Genomic DNA, 21,998 nt, shown 5'->3' on the forward strand with positions numbered 1-21,998 from the left:
GCCCTGGCTTAAGTAATCCAAGTAACTTAGGCTGTGGAAGAAGCCTGTAAAATTGAACTTCTGAAACTTTTAAAGGCCTTATAATGTAATAGGTCTTTCTCTACATTACTCTTTGCAGCTTTATTGAGGTGACTTTAAAAATCTGGTTAGAACCTGCAAATGTCTGCAGGAATACTGGTTCAGCATGAACTTGGAATAGCTTTCCGCTCTCTGTCTGCGTGTTACTACTAGATATTTGTGTAGATTTTCTTAAACCCTATTGCTATGGTAGCAGAGCACTGTCAGTCAACAAGGCATTGATACAGATGGTTTTGTGTGTAGCATAGTCACTCACAGTGAAAGGAGAGCACTGATCCTAACGCATGCATGTTAGATTGGGTCTTGCTCATGCTAGAGGCACGCGCAACTGAGTCTAGCAAAGCAAGCAGACGTCCAGAATGAAAGATGAGTTTGACAAACGTTATTTCCCATTTATGTATTTTATGTTTACTGGGGTATATGTTGTTTCTAATAAACTATATAATCATTTAACTTGCTAACTGCAATTTAGATGGATCATATCTCAATTGGGAGTGATTTTTTTACTATAACTTTTTCTGAAGAGCAGAAATGGGTATTGTTAGTCAGCTGAGTCACTTTGGTGATTTGTTTATGGTGATGATCCATAAGCGGTATTTTTGACACACTCGAGAGGAGTAAAGGAAAGACAATGGAGAACCTTGAACTGATCTTGTTGATAAAATACTGAGGAAGATAAAGTTGGTTGCAGTGGCACAGTTTGGTATCTCAGGATACATTGATGAAAATGCTTGGATTTAGAAGGGCTTCATAAGAACTTAATGTGAAACACCCTGTTGATGGCAACATTAGTGGAAAAATTATTAAGCTTGTGGTTGTGTGCTGGCAGCTGGTAAGCACCAAGTGCAGCTCCTTCCTATGGCGTGATTCCCATAAGGCAGTTTAAAGGACAAAAGCCCTCATTCTTTCTGGGATGTTGAATCCCTGACTGAACTAATACCTTGCAGGGACCAATGTAGCATCTTATTGAAGGTATAATTTATATCATGAGTTAATAACTAGTACCTAATGGTTTCTTTGACCTCTGTATTTATGGCTTCAATTTTGTCACGGTACGCTATATGTGTTACTTTGAAAGAGTTGAAGGGTAGCCTGCCACATACAGATAAAACCTTCCGATTAAAGCTGTAGCAGTGAATTATTACAATTGCTAAACAAAGTCATAACAGTAGTAAAACAGAAGTGGGTGAAACAGAAAAAAACAACAAAACTTTCATCCTGCTCTAAACTATTTGGATGAGCCGTGGTATCTATGGGTATCTATGCAGTAATTAGCAGCAGTAATCAATAAGTCAAGGATTAAGTCCAGAAACACTGTTTTAGTAGTTAAAACTAAGAAAGCAGGCTGGTTTTGATTTTAATAACTTCTGTCTTCAGGTGCGTTTGAAAATTTCTGTTTAGTCTCATTGTAGCTTTGCAAAGTAGATGATCAGCTTGAAATAGATAAAAGCTAAATGTCAAATTCAGGGCACAGTGTCTTTACCAGCTATGTGTATTCAAACCAAATTTTAGCACTGTTTAGCATCCAGTGTACTCTGAGAAGCAAAAATGTAATGAACTCTGTAGGAATTTACAGGGTAAATTTGATTATTTTTATGTGTACAGAATGGGCAGTTTTAGGACTTTTAATTCCAGTAACTTTGCTCTTGCTTGATGCTAGTTTAGGTAAATGAACAGGTATTTTTGGCAGGTTTAGACTAAGATGCTGAAGGGTTCATTTGATTCCATAATCTGTTTCTCAATTTTATTTGGAGAATACTTACAATATTTAAATGTCTCCTGAAGCAAGTATGAACACCATCATAGAAATACCTACGAGCCAAGGCTTATCATTTATTGGCATGACGTATCATGAACTGAGGGGAATTCTGGTTATCTCTTGCCCGAAAGTGAGGGTTTTTTTCCTACCTCATTGCTTTGACTGTATCTGTTTAGCTATTGTGCTTTGAATACCTACTATATACTATATACCTACTACTATAGCTGTCTTAAAGAGCTAGCAAATACAGCTGAGCCTGTTTCATTTTTCTATTTGTGCATCATGAATGGTTAGCAGGCCTCTCGTTAAGTTATTGTGAAGTTCTCCAGTAATCTAGGAAACACTTGAACCATACTGATAGACATCGGTATAAGCACCTACTGTTTAAAGTCAGGAAGAAGAAACTGTCTTTTGAATTGTTCAGCTGTCTTAGTCACCCTCAGGAAGAGGGTGGTTCCGACACAATATCAGATCTGTGATGTCCACTGCAAGTGTGAGGTTCGACTCAGCTGGGTGCCTTGGCACTCACCAGTTGTGAAAGGTATGTATTTAGTCACCATCAGGGTGGGACCATCTTTAAGTGCATGCCAGGCACAATCGCTGAGCCTCAAAGCGATTTCAATAGGAATAAATGTGTCCTCACTGCAGTGTGGGTGAGTCTTGTGGCGAGCACAGCTGGCTCCAGCACAAGGCTGTATGTGGTGAAGCTAAGGAATCTCTGAATCCCAGTTTAGGAAGGTGGGAGGCGACTCTTAGATATGAGGAGACAGAGGGTCTTCCTTTTTTTTGGTTGTTTTTTTTTTTTTGTTTTTAAATGAGAAAGAAGAACCCATACCGTGCTGTTTCCACCTTCCCTTACAGGGAAGGCTGCTTCTGCTTTTCAGGTTTTTCTGCCCAATTTGTTGGTCTTTATCAATAGTTCTGTATGCTTTAGAAGCTTTTGTAGGGGAAAAAAAATCTGGCTTGCAATGATTCTTGGCTGTCTTTTTATTTATTTGTAAAAGATAATGCTTTAGTATGCCGCTCCAGTCCTACAGCACTTAAGGATTGAATTAGATCTTTTATCCTTATTGCTCAGACGTTTCTTCCAGCCCCAAGTATAAAAGCTAATCTTTAGCTAAGTAGAGAAGTTAGCAGTTGAGATGAGATGGAGTTGTCTGTTGAGGATATGCTACTGTTAATGGAGCTGAGGAGAACGTTACATACGGTTTTCAAATGGTTTGTGTTGTTTCATAAAGGAGTAGCCTGCCTAAGCTGCGGTGGGTGATGTCTCTGGTTCTCCCACCAGGTACTTGCACACTGTAGAAAAGTGAGCAGATACCGTACTGCCGGGAGGAGTCAGAGGCAAACATCTGATGTGTCATACCCGTTCCAGTGTTACGTGTTCGGCCAGGTCTAGCTCCCAGTTTTAAAATGCTTATAAAGACAGCTGATCTTGCTGAAAACACTTGTAGCCCACTTTGTTGCGAGATTGTACACGTGCAGAGGTTTGCCACTCAGGGCTTCTGTATGGGCGGGCTATTGATATGGAATCAAATAGGTCCTAAGTTAGAAACAGAAACTTTCTGCAGTGTAAGTGGGGCTATTAATAAAAGGCACATCCTGGTTTACATTTAATTAGTGGCTGTTGCTCCGTGGATGGCTCTATTTAGGTTCCGTCTTTTTTTTTTCTGTACTTGACACAGAACAACTTAAAATTTCCACATGAAGACAACTTTCCTTTCAAAAAAGATCTAGCTGTGTCTTGACACCACCTTATTCACACTAAGCTGCTGATATTCGAAATGACCGATTTCAGGCAAGATGTAATAAGCAGGTGTTGGGTTTGGTTTTTTTTTTCCCAAGGGTTCTCTTTGAACGCTTGCTTCCTCTCATTACTGAGGTGGTTTGCAGGTGTGTGTGTAATGCAGTGGTGACTACAAACCTTGATAGGCCGTGGAGGAGGACTGGTTAGTCTTGCTCCGCTGAGTTTTATGTGTCACAAAGCCTTCTCCAGCTAAAGAAAAGGCAATGCACATGGACAGTATTCATCCATTCTCTGTTGCTTCTAAAAGTGGCACAGGTGTATAATTAAAGTTGGGTCCTTTTGGCTTTTTGGTTTTGGACATTTTTGCTTGGGTGGAGTTTTTGTTTGTTTGTGGTTGGTTTTTTTGTTTGTTTTCATTCTTTTTGTTTTGTTTTGTCTTTTGTTAAAGGATGTATATGAAGGAAGTTGCCCTAAAAATACTTTGCCTTATATTCAGGTGCCTTTCTAGTTAAAAAGTCAGGAATACTGAGAAGGGTGCTTGGAACAGACACTTCTTTCAGAGAAGCGAGATACTGTAGATCAGTTGATTGGTAACTTATTGTGGATCAGCTGTAATTTGCTAATAGCAGAAACAGCTGCTTTGCCCTGTAGCTCTTGAAATTTATTTAGTACTAAGATCTGTTTCTGAATAACAGTTCAGAGTTAGAGCGATGGAGCAAGCCAGGTGTTGCTAAGTGTTGGGGATACAGGAGGAGAAGTTTGGGGTTACTTTACATTTGAGGGAGGGAAAAATGCCTTTCTAACTAGATGACATGTCAAGGATCACCTTATAAACACGCTTGCTGTTATTTTTAGGCCAGCGCTATGGTTGCATCTCCTAGACGCAGTCACAAAATTGACAAAATACTGGAGTATGATTTTTACTGGAGTTACTGCACTGATGCTGGATTTACAAGGCATTCACTGCTTAGTGGTAGTTCATAATATAAAAACCACCTTCTGGTTTTAATACCGTGTTTTTTACCATGGTAGTACTACAAGCAGATTTTGGAAGTTTATCGCATTGTGTTCTGCTATTCAGTGCTTCAAACAGTGCTTCTGTGTATAAAGAAGTGCCTTATTTTGTTCTTCTCCACAATGTTTATTGCTACTGAAGGCGTTGCTATGTTCATACTGAACTGCAGAGATTCAGCCATTATAAGCCTCTATTTTTCAGTACTTAAATTTATAGCAGCATTGCCCTCTAGAGGGCACTTCTTCTGATCATTTCAATAGATTATTCTTTTTATATTAACTAAATCTCCATTAATTTGTATGTGATACTCCTACTGTGTAGTGAACAAGAGGCATCTATTGAAAGCCAGTCGTCTTGTTACCTGTCAGAAAGCGAGGTATGCGACAAGAATAAGTGAAATGTTTGTTTCTGTTCTCTGAAAGGGTGCAGCCTGCACTATCAGTTTTCAACGGAATTGTTTCTGAAATAGCTATTAGGGAAGAGGTCAAACTAATTAAATAATGTCTTGCCTGTTTAGAGTGCTCCTGTCCTAAACAGCTTGCAGAGCAGTATTATGGTGTACAGCATTTGACGTGGAAAATCCACCAGCAGAGTGAAATACAAGCAACTTGCAGCTTAAGCTTATTTTGAAGCAGACAGCAGAGCCTAGATAGGTTTAGAAACAAGCTCCTGATCCCCTGCGATGGATAAGTAGACATTAATGATACGAGCTTAGTATTTTCTTTCATTTTTTTCTTATAAGAAAGGCTTTGGTTTAAAAGAAGCTCCTTACCAAAATTGTTATCCAGCTTTTATAGTGAACCTTGCGTACCTGTATGTCTAGCGGAGAAACAGTAGGGGAGGGTCAGTGGGAACACGTGTTTCCTGAAGTGGTTGGTAGAAAGTTTACAAACCCAACTACTGTTTCCTCAGTCTTCGGGTATTGTTGTGTTCAGTTTATCTCGTTGCTAAAAGCCAGTTGGTCAAACTTGCTTAACAGCTTGAGTAAATCATGTGTTATATACAGACTCTTGTCAAGTATGCGAGAAATGCTAACTTCAGCACTTTTCATAATCACGTTGCTTACAGAAGAGTACCTGCAGTGCTGAAATCAAAAGGCAGTGCTGCTAAAGTGATTTTGGTGATGTCTTGACTAAGATTAAAACTGTCCAGTTGAAGTAGATTGTACGCTAAGAATACCGAAGTTCATGTTACTGCATAAGAAGATATTAAATAGTGTGTGGGGGGGGAAAAAGGTAATTTGTGAAAGGCGCGATTCTGACTGACTTGAACACTATCTTGAATGCATCAAATTTTGCCTACATTCTGAATGAGCTTGTGTTGTCAGATGTGTAGTGATCGAGCCACTGTCTGAACCCAGCTGAAGTAACTGGCTTGTGGCAACTCTGCACCATGGTAATTGTGCTACTCTGACAAGATTGAGGATCTGTTTAAAAACTTGCTGTACCCCAAATATGGGTGAGATAAAAGATTAGCTGTAGGTAAACCATGTTAACACATGACTGAAAAGAAGGCAAGTACTGTCTCTTAGAATGTAGTTCTTCGGAACTTCTTCAGCTAGTGTTACTAGACTAGGAAAAGTAATTTGTCTAATATAATTGTGTAATAATCTACCTGTAAAGTTCACGTGCTGAGTTACAGCTGTAGTCTTTAAAGGTGGTGTTTGGGTAAATCCTAGAGTGTTTTTTTGGGTAAAGCCTAATATGATGCCATGACTGAGCTACAGTGACAAACTGAGCGTGCCTTGCTGCCATTGGTCATGGCCTGAAGTGTGCCGTAGCATCTTCCATAGTGCCTTCCTGGAACGTTCTCTTCTTTCCTTAAACTCTCCCCCAAAGCTTGAAAGATACAGGAGAGTGTTAGCTGATCTCTAGGGTGTGCTGCAAATTAACTGAATGAACCTTGCTGGGTTTAGTTTGATGAAGAGATAAATCTACAGAAGATAAAAAATCTAGCATAAGGATAGAGGATTTTGGGGGGTAGCTTTCTGATAGGAGTAGTGAGTGCAAAAAGTAGGGTGCTTACGGTAGGCCCACGTTCTTTTCATTACAAGAAAGTATGGTGGAGTTGCCTACAGACTAGAACTGGGCTGTGACTGAAGATGTCTCCTTCAGCTCCCTGCTTCTCGGAGGAGTGATGGTGGGAAGATGAGGAATAAAGAAAGCGTACAAGTCTCTCCAGGCTACTCAGTCCAGGTTGGAGATGTGCTATAAAGGCATAATCCAGACTAGCAAAATAAAATTGCGTTTACGATTTTAGTCAGTTTGTTCTGTCCAGAGTGGTGTTGCAATCTGAGTGCAGAAATCGTTATGTTAGTCCAGAGTGACTGAATGCTTATTTAAAGGAAATTAATGGTGACTCTTTCTCTACCTTCTAGATGGATTGACTCTTCTGTGTTGAATGCCTCCGGATTTCCTATTGGATTTCACGTCTGGAAAAATATTTTTGATTTAAGCCACTCAGTGGCAGACTGAATTGTGGATCCAGGATTCCTAGGACTTGAGATCTTGAGGAGGCAGCCACTGCTGAATCACGTTAACCTGACCAGCCACAATGGTGCTGTCACAAAGGCAACGAGATGAACTGTAAGGAATGGTTATTTTTAAGTTTGTGTCACCTTTTCATTAAACTTTAAGTATTAACTTTTGTTTCCAAATAGATTTTACAGTGTGGCTCTGCTCACATGCCGATCAGGTACCATGTGGTATGGTTTAGATCTCTGTACTCTGATTTTTGATACAACTGCTGGTATTTGATAATAGAATTGTGAAATGGTGAAAATATAATCTCAAAGTTATTAGTGGCATAAAAAATGGATTCTTAAGTTTGCTATAATTTATTATCGTCTGTTTTGTTTTGATTTCAGTCACAAGGTTATGAAAGAGTTACAGTAAGCAGCAAGCACTCTGCAATATATGCTCCAAACTGATTTGTGAATTCTACTTCTATCTTGAGTAAATTCTGACACTTTTTTTGTTATTTTACTTCTGAATGTAGATAAGGATCTGATCAGAATGTGCTACATTGTGATTACAATCTTTTTTTGACTTCTTAAATTGTATTTAAAATTAAGGGTATATTTAAATTTAAAAAAGGCAGCAAAAACCCACCCCACAACCCCCCCCCCCCCCCCAAACCCCCTCACCTTAATTCCATTTCAGATACAGAATTCTTTCCAGATTTTAAGGCTAGGAATAGGCTGTCAAGTTCCATGCCTTAGTTTGCTTCCTCTTCTGTAATAAATCATGATAGAGCACGTGGTGGGTAGCAGTCAGGATGGCAATGTCTCACATGATAGCCAGGTTCATAAACTTAGAGTTTGTGGTTTGGTTTTGGTTTTTTATTCCTTTTAAAAGTAGGGGCTAAGTATCATTTAGCATTTGGTGTCTCTCTTGTCCATGGTAAAGTCTCTAATTTCTCTTTTTAATACAGCTTCTTCACTTTTCCAGGAATGATTCAACCCCCTTTATATTAAATAGTGTGCGATTTACATTTTTGTTTCATATACTTAGATACAGTTGCTCTTAAAGTAGAGTAGAAGCTATCTTCAAATTTTGATTTTTTACAAATGTTTATTCATTAGATTTGGAGAAGCTCTGGGGTTTAAACACATTCAGGATTACAATTTTTTTTTTTAGCAATTCTCTGAAGTTTTTTTCTGGCAAAATCTTCAAAGAGTACGTGTGTTAATGGGGAGATGGAAGTAATGAACTGTTATGAATGGAAATGGGAAGTGACCAGAGACTTAGGATTTACTTTAGAGGTCTGATGAGAAGGCAGTACTTTGTTTTAGCATATGTTGTTTATGGGGAGAAACTTGAAATTCCTGCTTGAATGCAGAGTTATATTTAGAGTTAAATGTCCGAGGAGAGATTGAATACGTGTAAAAGGTAGGAAAGAATAATGTGATGAAAGCCACAGGAAGAATTTTCATGTGAAAAGCAAATTCTTTTCAGAACAAAAAGTCATTATTGCTTCTTTCTTCAACTACCTAAGGGTATTAAGTTTCTCTTGAATGCCTTGTGTAGATGACCTTTGGATTTTTGTTTTTAAAAAGTATCTGTGTATCAGTTTACTTAAATATTTTAGTATGTGTATGTCTTGTCTTATCCCCCACCCCCCATATATGTATGTATACACACACATATCCCTTCCCAAGAAAGTAAGTGATAATAAGAAAACAAAGCTAGACTTTCTTCTGGAGGCTGCTAAAGTAACTGACGGTAATTTTACCTTTAAGTCTGTTTAGAACATTGAGCTTACTTCTCTTAAGCAAACTTTTCTTTGGTGTGTAAAGATATTTATCCATTTGAAATAAAATTTGAAAATGCAGGGTTTCCTTAGTCTTGTTCCCTTAAACAAAAGGTGCTGGCTGCTTGTTGAAGTATTAGAATAATATTGAAACTTTATGAGTAGGTCTACAGCAGATGCATGCTATCTCGAGAGAGAGGTTCAAGACAGATTAATTTGGTAATTGTCTTGTGTCAAAGTGTGGAATATTTTGAAGACTAATGTAAAATTTGAAGCACTGTACATTTTGGTCACAGGCAATATCGTTTCCTGTAATCTAACTAAAAGTTATTGTATCATTCTGAAAAACAAAGCCAAGACTTGTTCTCTTAAACTGAGCATTTTATTGAAGTTTAACTGAAGTAAAATTTTGTACCCTAAACTGTTCTACCCAAAATAGTTTTCCTTCAAAGATAAAGCCACAACTTTAATATGTAGATGTGGTTGTGGCTTTTGTATCTGCTATGGGTTTTATGTATGGTACAGATTGATAGGTATATTCATGCTACTCCAATGTTTGATAACTTAAAAGAAAAAAAAAGCTCTTCACCAAACCTAAAATAAAATGTATATCCTGCTGTTGACATCTTGAAGCAAAATCTGTTTGCCAAATGTATTTATAAAATTTGCTTGGGCTTTTAACAAACGTAATAATCCTAGGTGTTGTGCTGCATTGAAGACTTAGATGTTGATCTTGTTTTTTTAAAAATAATTTTAAAAAAATCATTTTTTTCTATCATGCAGAATTGTGGCTGAAGATATTGTTCTTTGTTTTTTAGAAATCGAGCAATAGCAGATTACCTTCGTTCTAATGGCTATGAAGAGGCATATTCGGTTTTTAAAAAGGAAGCTGAGTTAGATGTGGTGAGTTCAAACAAGATTCTTCATCTATATTTTAAGTAAAGAGTTCATAATTTTATGGCATTTGCATCCATTCGGAACACGTATATCTATTATCTACCTATTAGCTCATGCAGTTTCGGAACTGGAGGTGATAAACTCGTGCAGCTTATTGCCTTGCCATAAAATTAAAAAACAATCATTGGGTGACTTAGCGATTTATGAGCAAAACTCTTGTCTTTATCTTCAACTCATGACTTAAGCATGTTTTTCATCTTTTTTTTTTTTTTGTCTAGCTACCACTTATCTATACAATGCTGAGTTTTTCCTGTAATGACCTTTTAAGGATCCAAGTCCTGAGAGGGCCTAGATACTTCAAGATGAAAGGTGCTAGAAAACAAAGCTAACAAAAGGCAACGTGAATGTATAAGAAAGATGATAAAAGATGGTGTATAAAAAAAAAAAGATATGTCCCTTCACTGGACTCACTCCAGCAGCTCCATATAGGACTAAAGCATCTCTTGTGTGGGGAGAGGCGGAGAGAGCTGGCACTGTTCAGCCTGGAGAAGAGGAGGCTTAGTGGGGTCTTATCGTTGTTTAGAAATATCTGATGGGAGGGTGTGAAGACTCTTCTTGGTGCTGCTTGTGACAGGACAAGAGCCAGTGGGCAGAAATTGAAGCTCAGGAAATTCCATCTGAATATAATATAAAACTTTTTTTTTTTTTACTGAGAGAGTGACTGAACACTGGAATAGGTTGCCCAGAGAGGTTGTGGAGTCTCTGTCCCTGGAGATATTCAGAACCTCGCTGGACACAGTCCTGGGCAGTCTGCTCCAGCTGCCCTTGCTTTGAGTGAGAGTTTGGACTTCATGATCTGAAGAGGTCCTTTCCAACCTGAGCTATTCTGTGCTTAACATTCCAAAGAATGTGTCTAATCTTAACACATTTAATTTCTGTTTCCTGCTGTTGTGTCCATCCCCCCCTCCCTTCCCTGTAACTCATTTCCTTAACTTCGCTTATTCTTACCACGGAATTCTGCATAAAAGCATAAACTTTCTGCAATACAAAATTAGAAAACCAAAAACTGTTCTCTTGTAACCAGATTTGAAACTGTATAAGACTATGCAGCTCTGGAGGCTGACTTGACGTGGTAATGTTTAAGAAACAGGAAGACAAAACAGGATTGCTTTTGTCCTCTCCTTTATCATACAGAGCGAATGGTGGAAGTCTGTTTTGTGATTGGAATTGGGTCAGTAGTTAAATCATTGCCTGAAACTGTTGGATACCAGTTGGTTAACTGTATAGTAGGAGGGCAAGCATAGATAGTTAATGTAAGTTGATCAGCTCTGTTAAGCAGCTCTGTTTTGTTAGACTGTACGGATGCTAGTGACTTCGACCAGTCACTTCCTGCAACTTAATTCTGTTGATTTGCCTTTGTAACAGGTGATTCTTGGTATCATTTTTAAACTTGACACTTCTCAGCATAGGAGGTGCGCATTTCATCTGAGTTTGTTTCTCTGGAGACAGATGGATTGAGTAGTAGATGTCTATGTGCTGACTTTTGACAAGTCCTTGCCTTTTCTCTATTATAAATCTTGCATTGTTCTTTTTCCAAAATGTGTGGTTGAAGTTTGACTTCATTTCTCCAATCTGCTTCCAGTATCTAATAAATAAGTAGAAATGACAAATTGGAATACCATACTTATAATTGAAAATCCTAATACCGTTCCCTTATCTGCCTTATCTATCAACCTAATTAAGTCTCCTCTTCCCAAAGGTTAAAAAGGCAATCTAAATAGGCTAGATGGTCCTAAGGGGAAATAAAAAATGCAGTTGCTAAAAGTTCCACATGACTTTCTTGCAAGAAGATCTGAATTGGATGGAACTATACTAAAATGACCAAAAAAAAAAAAAAAAGGCAGAAATTATTTCAGTAAATTGGAAGAATTCAAGTGTAGTTCTGCAAAGAGGGATTTCATTTTTTGTATTGATTATTCCTGCAGATAACTCCAGCTTTTACAAATGCCCCTGAAGTAGCAGGTTAACGTCTGGTCTCTGACCAAGGTAGCCAGTCCTCAGAGCTTTTATGGAGGAAGCCATGGCATTGTTATTTTCCCCATGCTTTTGTTATTCTCCATCTAATTTAGAATTATTCTAGTACAAGATTGTCATTTTGTACATGGAAATAGTGTACAGCATTTAGTTACTCTTCTGTGCCTCTGATGTTTGTTTTTCTGTGTTGCTTTTCTTCCTCTTGTGTTAATAGGTGGGAGGAAAAAAAAAAAAAGAGTAATCCTCTGGCTTTTACAATAACATCAGCCGTTCATTGTTGCTCCTTAGCTATTCCTTAGAGCCCAAAGGAGAAAAATATTTAGTGGAAGAAAATTATTCTTCATTAAAGTTTCATTAGAGTTGTAAAATCAATGTTGATTTCTCCAGTAGCTGGGGTGGTGTTCAGTAGGGCAGGGATAGTAGTCTGCTTTCTGCTTCAGTTACTGAAGTAAAGATGCAGGGAGAGTGTACTTAAAGCTTGTCTTTGAGAAGGTAGCACCAAAAAATGCAATATTATGGTGGTAATTTGAGGTTAACTATAATCAAGTTTAAAAAAAAAAAAAAAAATCAGAATTAGTTTGGGCTAACTGGTTTTCAAGTGAGATGGAGTATATGTCATCCTACTCGGACAGCTGGCTGCCGCTTTCAAACAGCCTGTGCTTCCATGAGAGAAAAAGTGCATTGTGCTAACAAGTCATGGTGCTAGCACAGGCCGAACTCTGAAGGTAGGAGTTCATTAGTTCCGCACGCTCTGGTTGGTGGATATGAAAAAGGAGGCTATCTTTGAGAAACTAATCTTGGTCTTTGCAGCCAATGCGTGCTGTCTGCTGTTGTTTTTATAAGAGTTAGTTGGGCGGAGGGATGGGGGGAATCCTGTAACAAAATATGGCACCACATTCTCAGATATACAGAGCACTTAAAAAGCTTTCAAGTAATGAAGACAGAAGACAACATAGGTAACAGTTTAGTCCTACTTTTTGGATTTTATTTGCAGAATCTAGCATTATTAATCTGTACTGCTGCAGTATTTTTAATTAAAAATTATATTTTAAAATTTTTTTTCTCTTCTGTGGGTGTAAATTGTAGGTATTAAAATTTGAAGCGTGATTATTCTGTTTAACCAGTAAAACTGATGATAATCTTTTGCTTTAATTCCTCTTTCTGTGGTCAAGAGATGGTATTAAAATGAGCTGTTCATGTTGCCTTTGAAGAAACACTTTTACAGGCTTTAGAACTAGAATTTATTAATTTATTTAAATGCTTCTCCTCCTCAGAATGAAGAGTTAGATAAGAAGTATGCTGGACTTCTGGAAAAAAAATGGACATCTGTTATAAGATTACAAAAGAAGGTAAGTAGAGATCTGATGGATTTAACTTGTATAAAAAGTTATGACTGAAATCAAACATTCATCACTGAACAGAATGTTACATTACAATTTCCTTGTCAGACAAATGCAAGGTTCGGAAAATGATGCCTCAAAGATGAATTTTGAGGACTTGAGTAGGGAAAATAGCTAAATCCATGTTGTAGAAAATGTTTTGTTTATCTCGGTGCTAGCAGAGACATCCTTTTGGTTTCTTTATAAAAATTTCTTTACTTCAGTTTATGGCTTGTATGTGCAGTTTCTGAAGCTGGGAATAAAAGAGGTGCCTTAAGGCAGTTTGTGAGTGGTCAATAGCTGTCTCCAGAAGGCTTAACTGGTTTAGAAGGAAGGTAAAAACCCGTGCTGCCAGTTGTCTTTGGCCATTACGTTAAAGGGAAGAAACCATTAACTCCACTGCATTAGAGCAAGTGATGCTACTGCAAGTGGACAGTACAAAACTCTTTTTAGTAATGCTTCAATGGGTCGAGAGGGTATTAAAAGCTTTTTTAAAAAAAAAAAAAAATCAGTGTGCTAACAATAAAGACCTACCTATTGTAAAGATTAATATATCTAGGATTTTAGTATGCCTTTGGTTTCTCTGCTGTTGGTTAACTAAATGCCATCTCAGGGATACAAAAAAATTATTGCACTAGTAGCATTTCTTTTTGTTAACACAACCTCCTTCAATAGTTGGTCAACATAGTAGCTCCAGCATATTTGTACAGTATTTGAGTAAGTGTGATTTTGTAGAACTTTTTTTTCCTGTCAAAATGTTTGGGAAGTTGGAGAAGAATAAATGATTAATGATTAAATTATTAAAGGATAAACGATAAATGATTAATTTCGGTTTGATTTTTAGAAATACCAACACTGTTGAAGTTGGTAATCGGTTTGGATCCATGCAATCTTTGTTTTACTGTGAGTTTGGGAGCCAGTTGGTATTTGGATTATTAATGAGTGAAGGTGAATCTTGGTATAAAACTAGAAATGAATGGTGTCTTTAAAATTCATAAACTTAGGTAATGGAATTAGAATCGAAGCTGAATGAAGCTAAGGAAGAATTTACATCAGGTGGACCTCTTGGTCAGAAACGAGACCCTAAAGAGTGGATTCCTCGTCCTCCAGAGAAGTATGCGTTGAGTGGGCATAGGAGTCCTGTCACTCGAGTAATTTTCCATCCAGTTTTCAGTGTTATGGTCTCTGCTTCAGAGGACGCCACAATAAAGGTATGTGTTTGCTACAGAAAGTTAAACCAAGCAAGTCAGAGGATGTGTAATGCGTAACATTAGTACTTCAAGCGGGACGTGCGTTGTATTGATGGAAGATTGATTGTTTGAGATTCTGCTTTAGCTTTAGTAGGGACCGTTCTTTCAACTACGATGTCCTGCGTAATCCACAAATTTTAGTTTTGTGCTGGCCCAATTAATATCTTCAAGAGTATTTTGCTATCCTTTGACTTGAGGAAAAAATAATTAAGCTAATGTGGATTTAGAGACCGGAGAAGTAGATAAAGGGGGAGGAATGCATTTTGACTGCTCAGTGGAGGAGGAGTGGCATAGTGTATAGAGTAGTGATGTGAGGGAGGAAGACGGTTGCCTCAAGTCGTCTGAAGTGATTATTCTTAAAGCTGAGTTAAAGTGGTTAGGCAGCTGTATTCTTAACTGAAAATTAGGTCTCTTTTTTTCTAAATGGGACATGCAAGTCCCATGAAGTCCCCGTGACTTCCAGTACCTTTAAATGGTCTTCACGGGCCTTTATTGCAATGTACAGTGGCATGAAGAGATTTGTTGTAGTAGGCAAGTAGTTTCTCATTTTAGCATCCAATAAAGACATGATTGCATTTTGTTGTTGTTTGAATGTCACAGTTTAAGGAATTATCCTGATAAAGGATAATTCTCATTGTTCTCCTCTATGCTGGTTTGAAAACTATTTGGAAAATTGCTGTTCTGAAAAACGTTGAGTAATGTGCTTAAAAAAGCAAGTTGTTCTAATAGTGGCTACCTGTTGGAGAAGATTAAAATAAAAAGTGTCAGCCATAGCTAGTTCATGAAAAGCTTTAACCTGTTCTTGTTTCTGCCGCAGACTTGAACATAGAGGACTGGTGTGTTTTCCTTCAAGCAGGCAGGGCCAGCTGCAACAGTGACAGCTCTGTGTTTGTTAGATGTTGTAGAGGAGCCTAATTAACTTCGGTTTTGCTCCCTCTTATGGATACCCTGGATGAATTTCCTTATTCTTGAAGTCAAGCTGTATAGCTTAATTTTGGACTGCTGTGTTCCCAATGATTGCGATCTATTGGGATGATGGAATTTTTTGTTGTTGGGTGTGGTTTTGGTGGGGTTTTTTGTTAGGTGTTTTTTTGGTGTTGTTTTTTTGTTGTTGTTTAGGATATAATTTAAAATTAGATTAATTTTGTGCTTAAGGGAGACACAATAAAATCTGTAGGAGCTTGTTTTGTTTCAAAGGCTTTTGTTTGCGGTTACATGATGGAAGACTGACTTAATTAGGAGGTGAAAATGGGGACTTTGTGCTGTCTTGCAGTTATTAACTGCAAACGTTTGTTTAATCCCTGACAAATTCTGTAATCTACCAACGTGTGCATATCAGACTCTTCAGAGGGGTTTCGATTATCATCCCTAAACCAATGCATTCTGAATGTTGCTCCTTAGCATGCAGAATATTTGCTATTTGGTTCTGAAGCAGCAAATAAATTCTGGAGCCACAATAACGCTTGGGAAACGGGGGGCGGGGGGGGGTGGGATTGTTAAAGATGATGCTTTCCCCATCCACTGGAAGTGGGCTGTACTGCTGGAGTTAGGGAATTAGCATACGAAGGGATGGAGAAAAACAACCTGTACAAAGTGGATTTGTTCTCTCCAATGTTTTCTAAATTGATCTTCTTTATTTTTGAGGATATTGGGTGTTAAGACTTCTAGATGCAATGGAACTTATTTTCCTGCTGTGTTTATAATGCTTTAAGTTAGCTGAAAAACAGTTTTCAAGATACATGAATTCAGTTAATTTATAAGTAACAAAATCATATAAAAAGAATGCTTGTTTTTCTATGCTGGTAGGCTTTTCAGGGCTGTCTTACTTTGTCTCTTGCTCAATTAATTATTGAATAAGGTGCCAGACTGGCCTGCAGAGTGCAAATGGAAGGCTGGAGAATACAAAGAGTAATAGGTTGCTGTTAACAGATTTTCTGTTCACTTGTCAGGTGTGGGATTATGAGACAGGAGACTTTGAACGAACCCTTAAGGGGCATACAGACTCTGTGCAAGATATTTCCTTTGACCACACTGGCAAACTATTGGCCTCCTGTTCTGCTGATATGACCATTAAGCTATGGGATTTCCAGGGCTTTGAGTGCATCAGAACTATGCATGGTAAGGTATAAAGGGAATTGATTTTGTCTGTAAAGTGAAGATATATATATATATATATTTTTTAATCCAGGAAAACTGCTGATGTGGAAAGGGGTTATAAACCAGAGTATCGTCCAAAAGAAGGAGGGGGGATATTTTCATGCTTTGAGTGCTCTGTAAATAAGGTATATGTTTAGTGTCTATGGAATGAAATAACATCTCAGATCTGCTATGCATGATGCTATGGGAAGCATCCCATAATGATACTGAAATGAAATGGCAGTTAGAGGGGTTTAGCACTAAAAATTAAATGCTTACTAGACAATAAAACTGTGCCTTCAAATCATTAAAAAAATTACCTTCTTCACCCCTCTGTTTCTCTGATGTACTGCTTCAGGAAGGAATCAGTCAGTACGAACGGTGTTCTGTGTGTCCCGTGCAGTCGTCTGCTTCCATGTTTGTCTGATTTCAAATGAACATGCTTTGCATGAGGCTCAAAAGCGATAGGAAACGATGGGAAAGCAAGACAACCACAACTATAAGATTTTAATACTGACAGCAACTATTTATTTTACAGTATTGATGCAAAAGTGTTTTTATACTGCTGCTTGTCTTGCTTTTAATATCTTCTTGTAGAAGTGGTGAGTAGGAATAGAGAATGTTTGAGGCTTATGAAAATAAGCACATGCACACACATATATACCAAAGAAAACAGAAAGCGGTTGACTTCTGGGCGTGCAGTTCTTTAAACACCACAGAACACTATTGTAGAGGAAGAGCAGACATTGCAGCTGGCTGATAGCAAGAGAATAAAGTAGTGCTACAGAGGTCGGGGTTTTTTTGGTCTTTAAGGATTTCTGTACAAACACACATGCAGTATGTGTACTTTTATGAACTGGATGTTGTAACATGAGTGTGGGTGAAGTAGCTTCGTGTATATTGCCAGTTACATCCCTTCAACTCAAATTCAAGTGAAAAGAAATAAATAATCTTTTCAGTGAGGAGTTATAAAGTACGATACTTGCACTGAAACTAGTATTCTCTGACACTTCAGGTACTTGATTGCTGCTGTGGTTCCTTTTTAGTAGGGGGCTCTGAGTTCTTAGTGGAAAAATGGAAATGCAAATTGTGAAGTTGTACATCGTAGGTACGTGGCTTGCAAGATGCAGTGCCAATGAAAGAAAAAAAGCAACTTGTTAGTGAACTTACTGGCTATAACTTTTTGGAAAAAAGAACATCAGATCTCCAGAGGAAAAAAAGGAAGCTGTTTAATGCCTCTAATCTGATGAGAAATTACATCTACTCTAAACTACTGATCTCAGAAGATTCCTTTCTAATCCTGGCAATTTAAGTAGGGACAATTGCAGAGCTCAAAGTACGACAAGTGCATGAATTATATACAAACTGTTATAGTCAAGCTGGACTTGTCAAAAAAACCCCTACCCAACAGCTCGTTCTGGATAATACTAGAATTTCAAAACAGTTAATTCTAATGTTTGCCACTTTTATTCTAACTTTTCGTAATACTGGAAATGAATAGTCTTTACAGAGTGTGTTATCTCCCTTTATATGTTATATCCCATCGCTTGTGGGATGAGTAAAGCCAAGAGCTGAAGCCTCCACACGAGGTCGTAAGGAGTTTGTGTTAAGGAAATGATCTGGATGCTTTTTCCTGACTTGATTGATCATCTTCCTCTCAGATCTCTCAACAGTAGTAGAAGTTGCTGTCATGTATATGCAGTTGGTTCTTACTTGGTTCTTGAATCAATGTAGTACAGTGTTTTATTAAAACCTAATATCAGATGTTGGGAACACATTGAGTCTTTTCACATTAAGCTTCTGCAGTGAGGTTTGGCATGCCTCTCACTGAAGACCTGTTCTCCTTTTAAACATCTTCTGCATAGTGCATCAGCATGCTGTAGTCAGATCTAACTGATAATTTTAAAGACAGTCACTGTAGCAGCTCTCTTTTAAACTACCAGCTTTTGTAACTGTAGAAGTGTTGCTTGCAGTGGCGAGGGTCTGGTTTTAAAACATCCTAAAGAAATTTTTGAAACAATTGTGAAGGATGCTCAATGTCTGGACTGCGTGTTTTCTAAAAACAAAAATGATTATTTCATAAAACCTCATCTACATATAAAGGTTATTCCATAAAACATGCACTACTGCTGTAGCTGCGTGCCCAAGATAAATGAATAAAAGTCCTGTGTGCCGTGTAAAAACTGTTACAGTACCACTAATAAAGGTTTGGTTTTGGTTTTAGGTCATGATCATAATGTTTCTTCAGTAGCCATCATGCCCAATGGAGATCATATAGTTTCTGCCTCAAGGGATAAAACTATCAAAATGTGGGAAGTCCAAACAGGGTAAGTGCACTTCTGGCTAAACATCAGCACCTCAACAAAGCAAGCGTAGACCACTGTTTATAGGAAATGAGCCACATAAATCTTGAACGTCAGCAAACATTATTTGAATTGAGGTATGATATTGTGCCCTTTAGAGTAATTCACTTAAGGATTCTGCCTTAAATCATTAAGCACAGGGTTTTAGGTTTTAGTAGCGACTAATTAAAACTAACTGGCTTTATCTTTCTGGGAGCAATGAGGGTAGAACACCATAACTCAGGACCAGGTAGGAATATAAATTCAGTGGTTAACCACAAGTTTAAAGGGAGCATGAGAGGAGAGAAGAGAAATCTGTTACCTTTCTTGACAAGATCAAGGTCTCTCCTCTGCTTTTGTTTTGTTTTGTGGGTTTTTTCTTTGTTATTGGTGGGGTTTTTTTGTCTTACTCTTGCATTCATCATTTGTCTCTTTAATCCATCCATTTGTTAAAGTTGTAGGTGAAGGCTGTCTGAATGACCTGTAAATCTCTACTTGTTCTTAAAATACCTATTTAATGCAAGCTGTCATGTCAACTTCATTTTTTCCCCAAGCTTCCTGCTTTCTACCTTAACGAGATTTGCCAGTTCTTAGCTGTCACTTCTTTCTCATGTCAACTTCCTATCCATGATCTGTTTTACGGCCTTGTACATCATCATCCAGGATGGACACGTGCATGCTAAGATATTGTATCTTAACTTCTAAGAGCAGGTCAAGTGTCCTTAAATTTCAAAGGCATGTGTAATGGTTTTATTGCAAAGTTAATTGAGTCGTGCTGTATTTCTCTTTTTTGAATAGTTACTGTGTGAAGACTTTCACGGGTCACAGAGAATGGGTGCGCATGGTGCGGCCTAACCAGGATGGCACCTTAATTGCCAGTTGTTCTAATGACCAGACAGTGCGTGTTTGGGTGGTAGCGACAAAGGAATGCAAAGCTGAGCTCCGAGAACATGAGCACGTGGTAGAATGCATTTCCTGGGCTCCCGAGAGCTCGTACTCCACCATATCAGAAGCTACAGGATCAGAGGTAATGTTTCCAATGCTATAAATAAGCACATACAGATTTTTGCCTATGCTCTGGGTAGCATTTAGAACAGCTAAGCTTTGTTCTCAGGGTGCTTGGCAGATATAGCAGGTGTATGAGTATTTTCTGCTGAGTATACCTGGTGTACTGTTAATCCTCCGTCTTGGCTTCACAGGATCCATGCTTTTGTGTTTAACAGTAGGACCCTACCTTTGCGCTAATGCAAGTGAACTTTGGCGAGATGCTCTATTTCTGAGGAGGTCGAGAGTGGGACTACTTTCACATATTTCAGCAAAGAAATGCGGAAGGTAGCTTATCTGGCAAAACGTGAAGATTATAAGGATGCTCAGCAATTGAAAAGTGTGGGGGGAAGTAGTGAGCCAGGAATGCAGAAATGAAGCTGCCTTGGGTGCGTTGTGCTGGAATTGGCTTTGACTGCTATGTCCTAGTCTGCAAAGTTAATGATATGAGAAAGCATTCTTTAACAAAAATAAATCCCCATTTTTGTGCGATCACAGATACATCTTCTCTGGTTCGGTTACTAAATCTTCAAGAAAGGCTTACTAAAGGTCAGCAAAAATTTCCTTTTAAGGATGACAAAGTGTAGAAGAAATGAACTAGAAATTAACTCCAATTTATAGTTAAAAAAACCCCCAAGCATTTCTGCCTTGTCCTCTTCCTCAAAAAGGACACAAATACCCACGGGGAAAAGTAGATACACTGAAGACAGGGACTTGTCTAGTGATGGATTTTACAGATTATTTCAGTCAAACTTTACTTGTGTCCTTAAAAGATCCTTATAATCTTTTAATTAAAAGATTATTAAAGCTAAATTCCAAATGTTCACTTCCTCTTGCAGTGGTAACTGTCTGAAGTGGTGTCTCCCCTGCCCTCTGCTGGTCTGATCAACTATATACATCCCATTACAGTGCTTAGCTTTGCTCAAGCAGCAAGTTAATGTTAACTTCACAGTTGAAACGTTTCAAGTTCTGAGAACTAAGTCTTTCTTTCATACTTTGCATGCTTACAAATAGAAATAAGTTCAGAGTAGGAACTTTTCAAAAATTCTTAAACTTGCTTCATGACTTTTTGTGAAGAATGAGAACACAAAGGTATGTCTGAACTCCGTACTCTTTTGTCCTGAGATGTCTGACTCTACTTGAACTGCACCAACTACGAAAAGAGGATGTCTTGTAGTAGGCAAGTGTGGATTCAAAGTAGTATTTGGCTTGGTGCATCAGCAGGACATGCAACCATTTCTTATAACAGATTGTTTAATTCCTTTCACTTTTTGTTTATTTCTCCTAGTGTTAGTAACAAAACGCCTGTGACTCTCGGCTTCGGCATTGTCTGTTTATTAGCTGTAAGCTGTCACAAGATCTAATTTTGCTACTAAGAGATAGCACTCGGAAGGGATCTGCTTCCTCCCTCCTCTTCCCTCCCCTGTCCCATATATTCCATAACTTAAAACATAATTTTCTGTAGACTAAGAAGAGTGGCAAGCCTGGGCCTTTTCTGCTGTCTGGATCCAGAGACAAGACCATTAAGATGTGGGACATTAGCACTGGCATGTGCCTTATGACACTTGTAAGTTCGTTGATGGTTTTCTGGTGGTCATAGCTGCATATGTAAAGCCAGTTTTAATGGAGTTATTTATCTTACATGTTTATGTTCTCAAGAGAAGCCAGAGTTATTGAAATAAGACAAACACTGGAAATAGGCAGTTTTAATGGCTTCTGTATTTCAGATCTTGTCATTGTTTAAGAAAGACTAAGAATCTCAAAATACACAGTATAAATGCAGGAGTACTGCGGTGTAGTTTGTGATGAGTAGCTTGGTTTGTCTGCAGACATGCTGATAATCATCTGAATTTTGTCTTCCGTAAAATGCCGTGTTCTTTCAACGTGTTGGTCTTCCGGCAGGCAACAGACTGCTGCTTTCTAGCCTGTATTGAGGCTGGACTGGATGTTGGTGCTGGGGGCGGGGAGCAGAATCAGTGCAGATCACATGAGAACTTCTGTTTGTTTGCCTTCAAGGACAGGAACTGACATTGTTGGCAGTGCTGATACGGATGTAATAATAGAAA

At 38.2% G+C, this 21,998-nt stretch overlaps 1 protein-coding gene across 2 annotated transcripts in view; it reads left to right on the top strand.

Moving 5' to 3' along the window:
* PAFAH1B1 (platelet activating factor acetylhydrolase 1b regulatory subunit 1) overlaps nucleotides 1–21,998 on the top strand; it is a 38,536-nt gene that overhangs the window by 11,133 nt on the left and 5,405 nt on the right. For both annotated transcript variants that reach the window (XM_087752002.1, XM_087752003.1), the window contains exons 2-9: nucleotides 6,977–7,184; nucleotides 9,669–9,753; nucleotides 13,056–13,130; nucleotides 14,165–14,371; nucleotides 16,360–16,528; nucleotides 18,771–18,873; nucleotides 19,687–19,915; nucleotides 21,398–21,499. In XM_087752002.1, coding sequence (XP_087608128.1) covers nucleotides 7,153–7,184; nucleotides 9,669–9,753; nucleotides 13,056–13,130; nucleotides 14,165–14,371; nucleotides 16,360–16,528; nucleotides 18,771–18,873; nucleotides 19,687–19,915; nucleotides 21,398–21,499 — 1,002 coding nt within the window. In that variant the 5' untranslated portion in view covers nucleotides 6,977–7,152. The remainder of the gene's footprint in view (nucleotides 1–6,976; nucleotides 7,185–9,668; nucleotides 9,754–13,055; nucleotides 13,131–14,164; nucleotides 14,372–16,359; nucleotides 16,529–18,770; nucleotides 18,874–19,686; nucleotides 19,916–21,397; nucleotides 21,500–21,998) is intronic.

Source organism: Nipponia nippon, unplaced genomic scaffold, assembly GCF_047370975.1.
Source record: "Nipponia nippon isolate SJK-2023a ecotype South Korea unplaced genomic scaffold, ASM4737097v1 scaffold_15, whole genome shotgun sequence".
NCBI lineage: Eukaryota > Metazoa > Chordata > Aves > Pelecaniformes > Threskiornithidae > Nipponia > Nipponia nippon.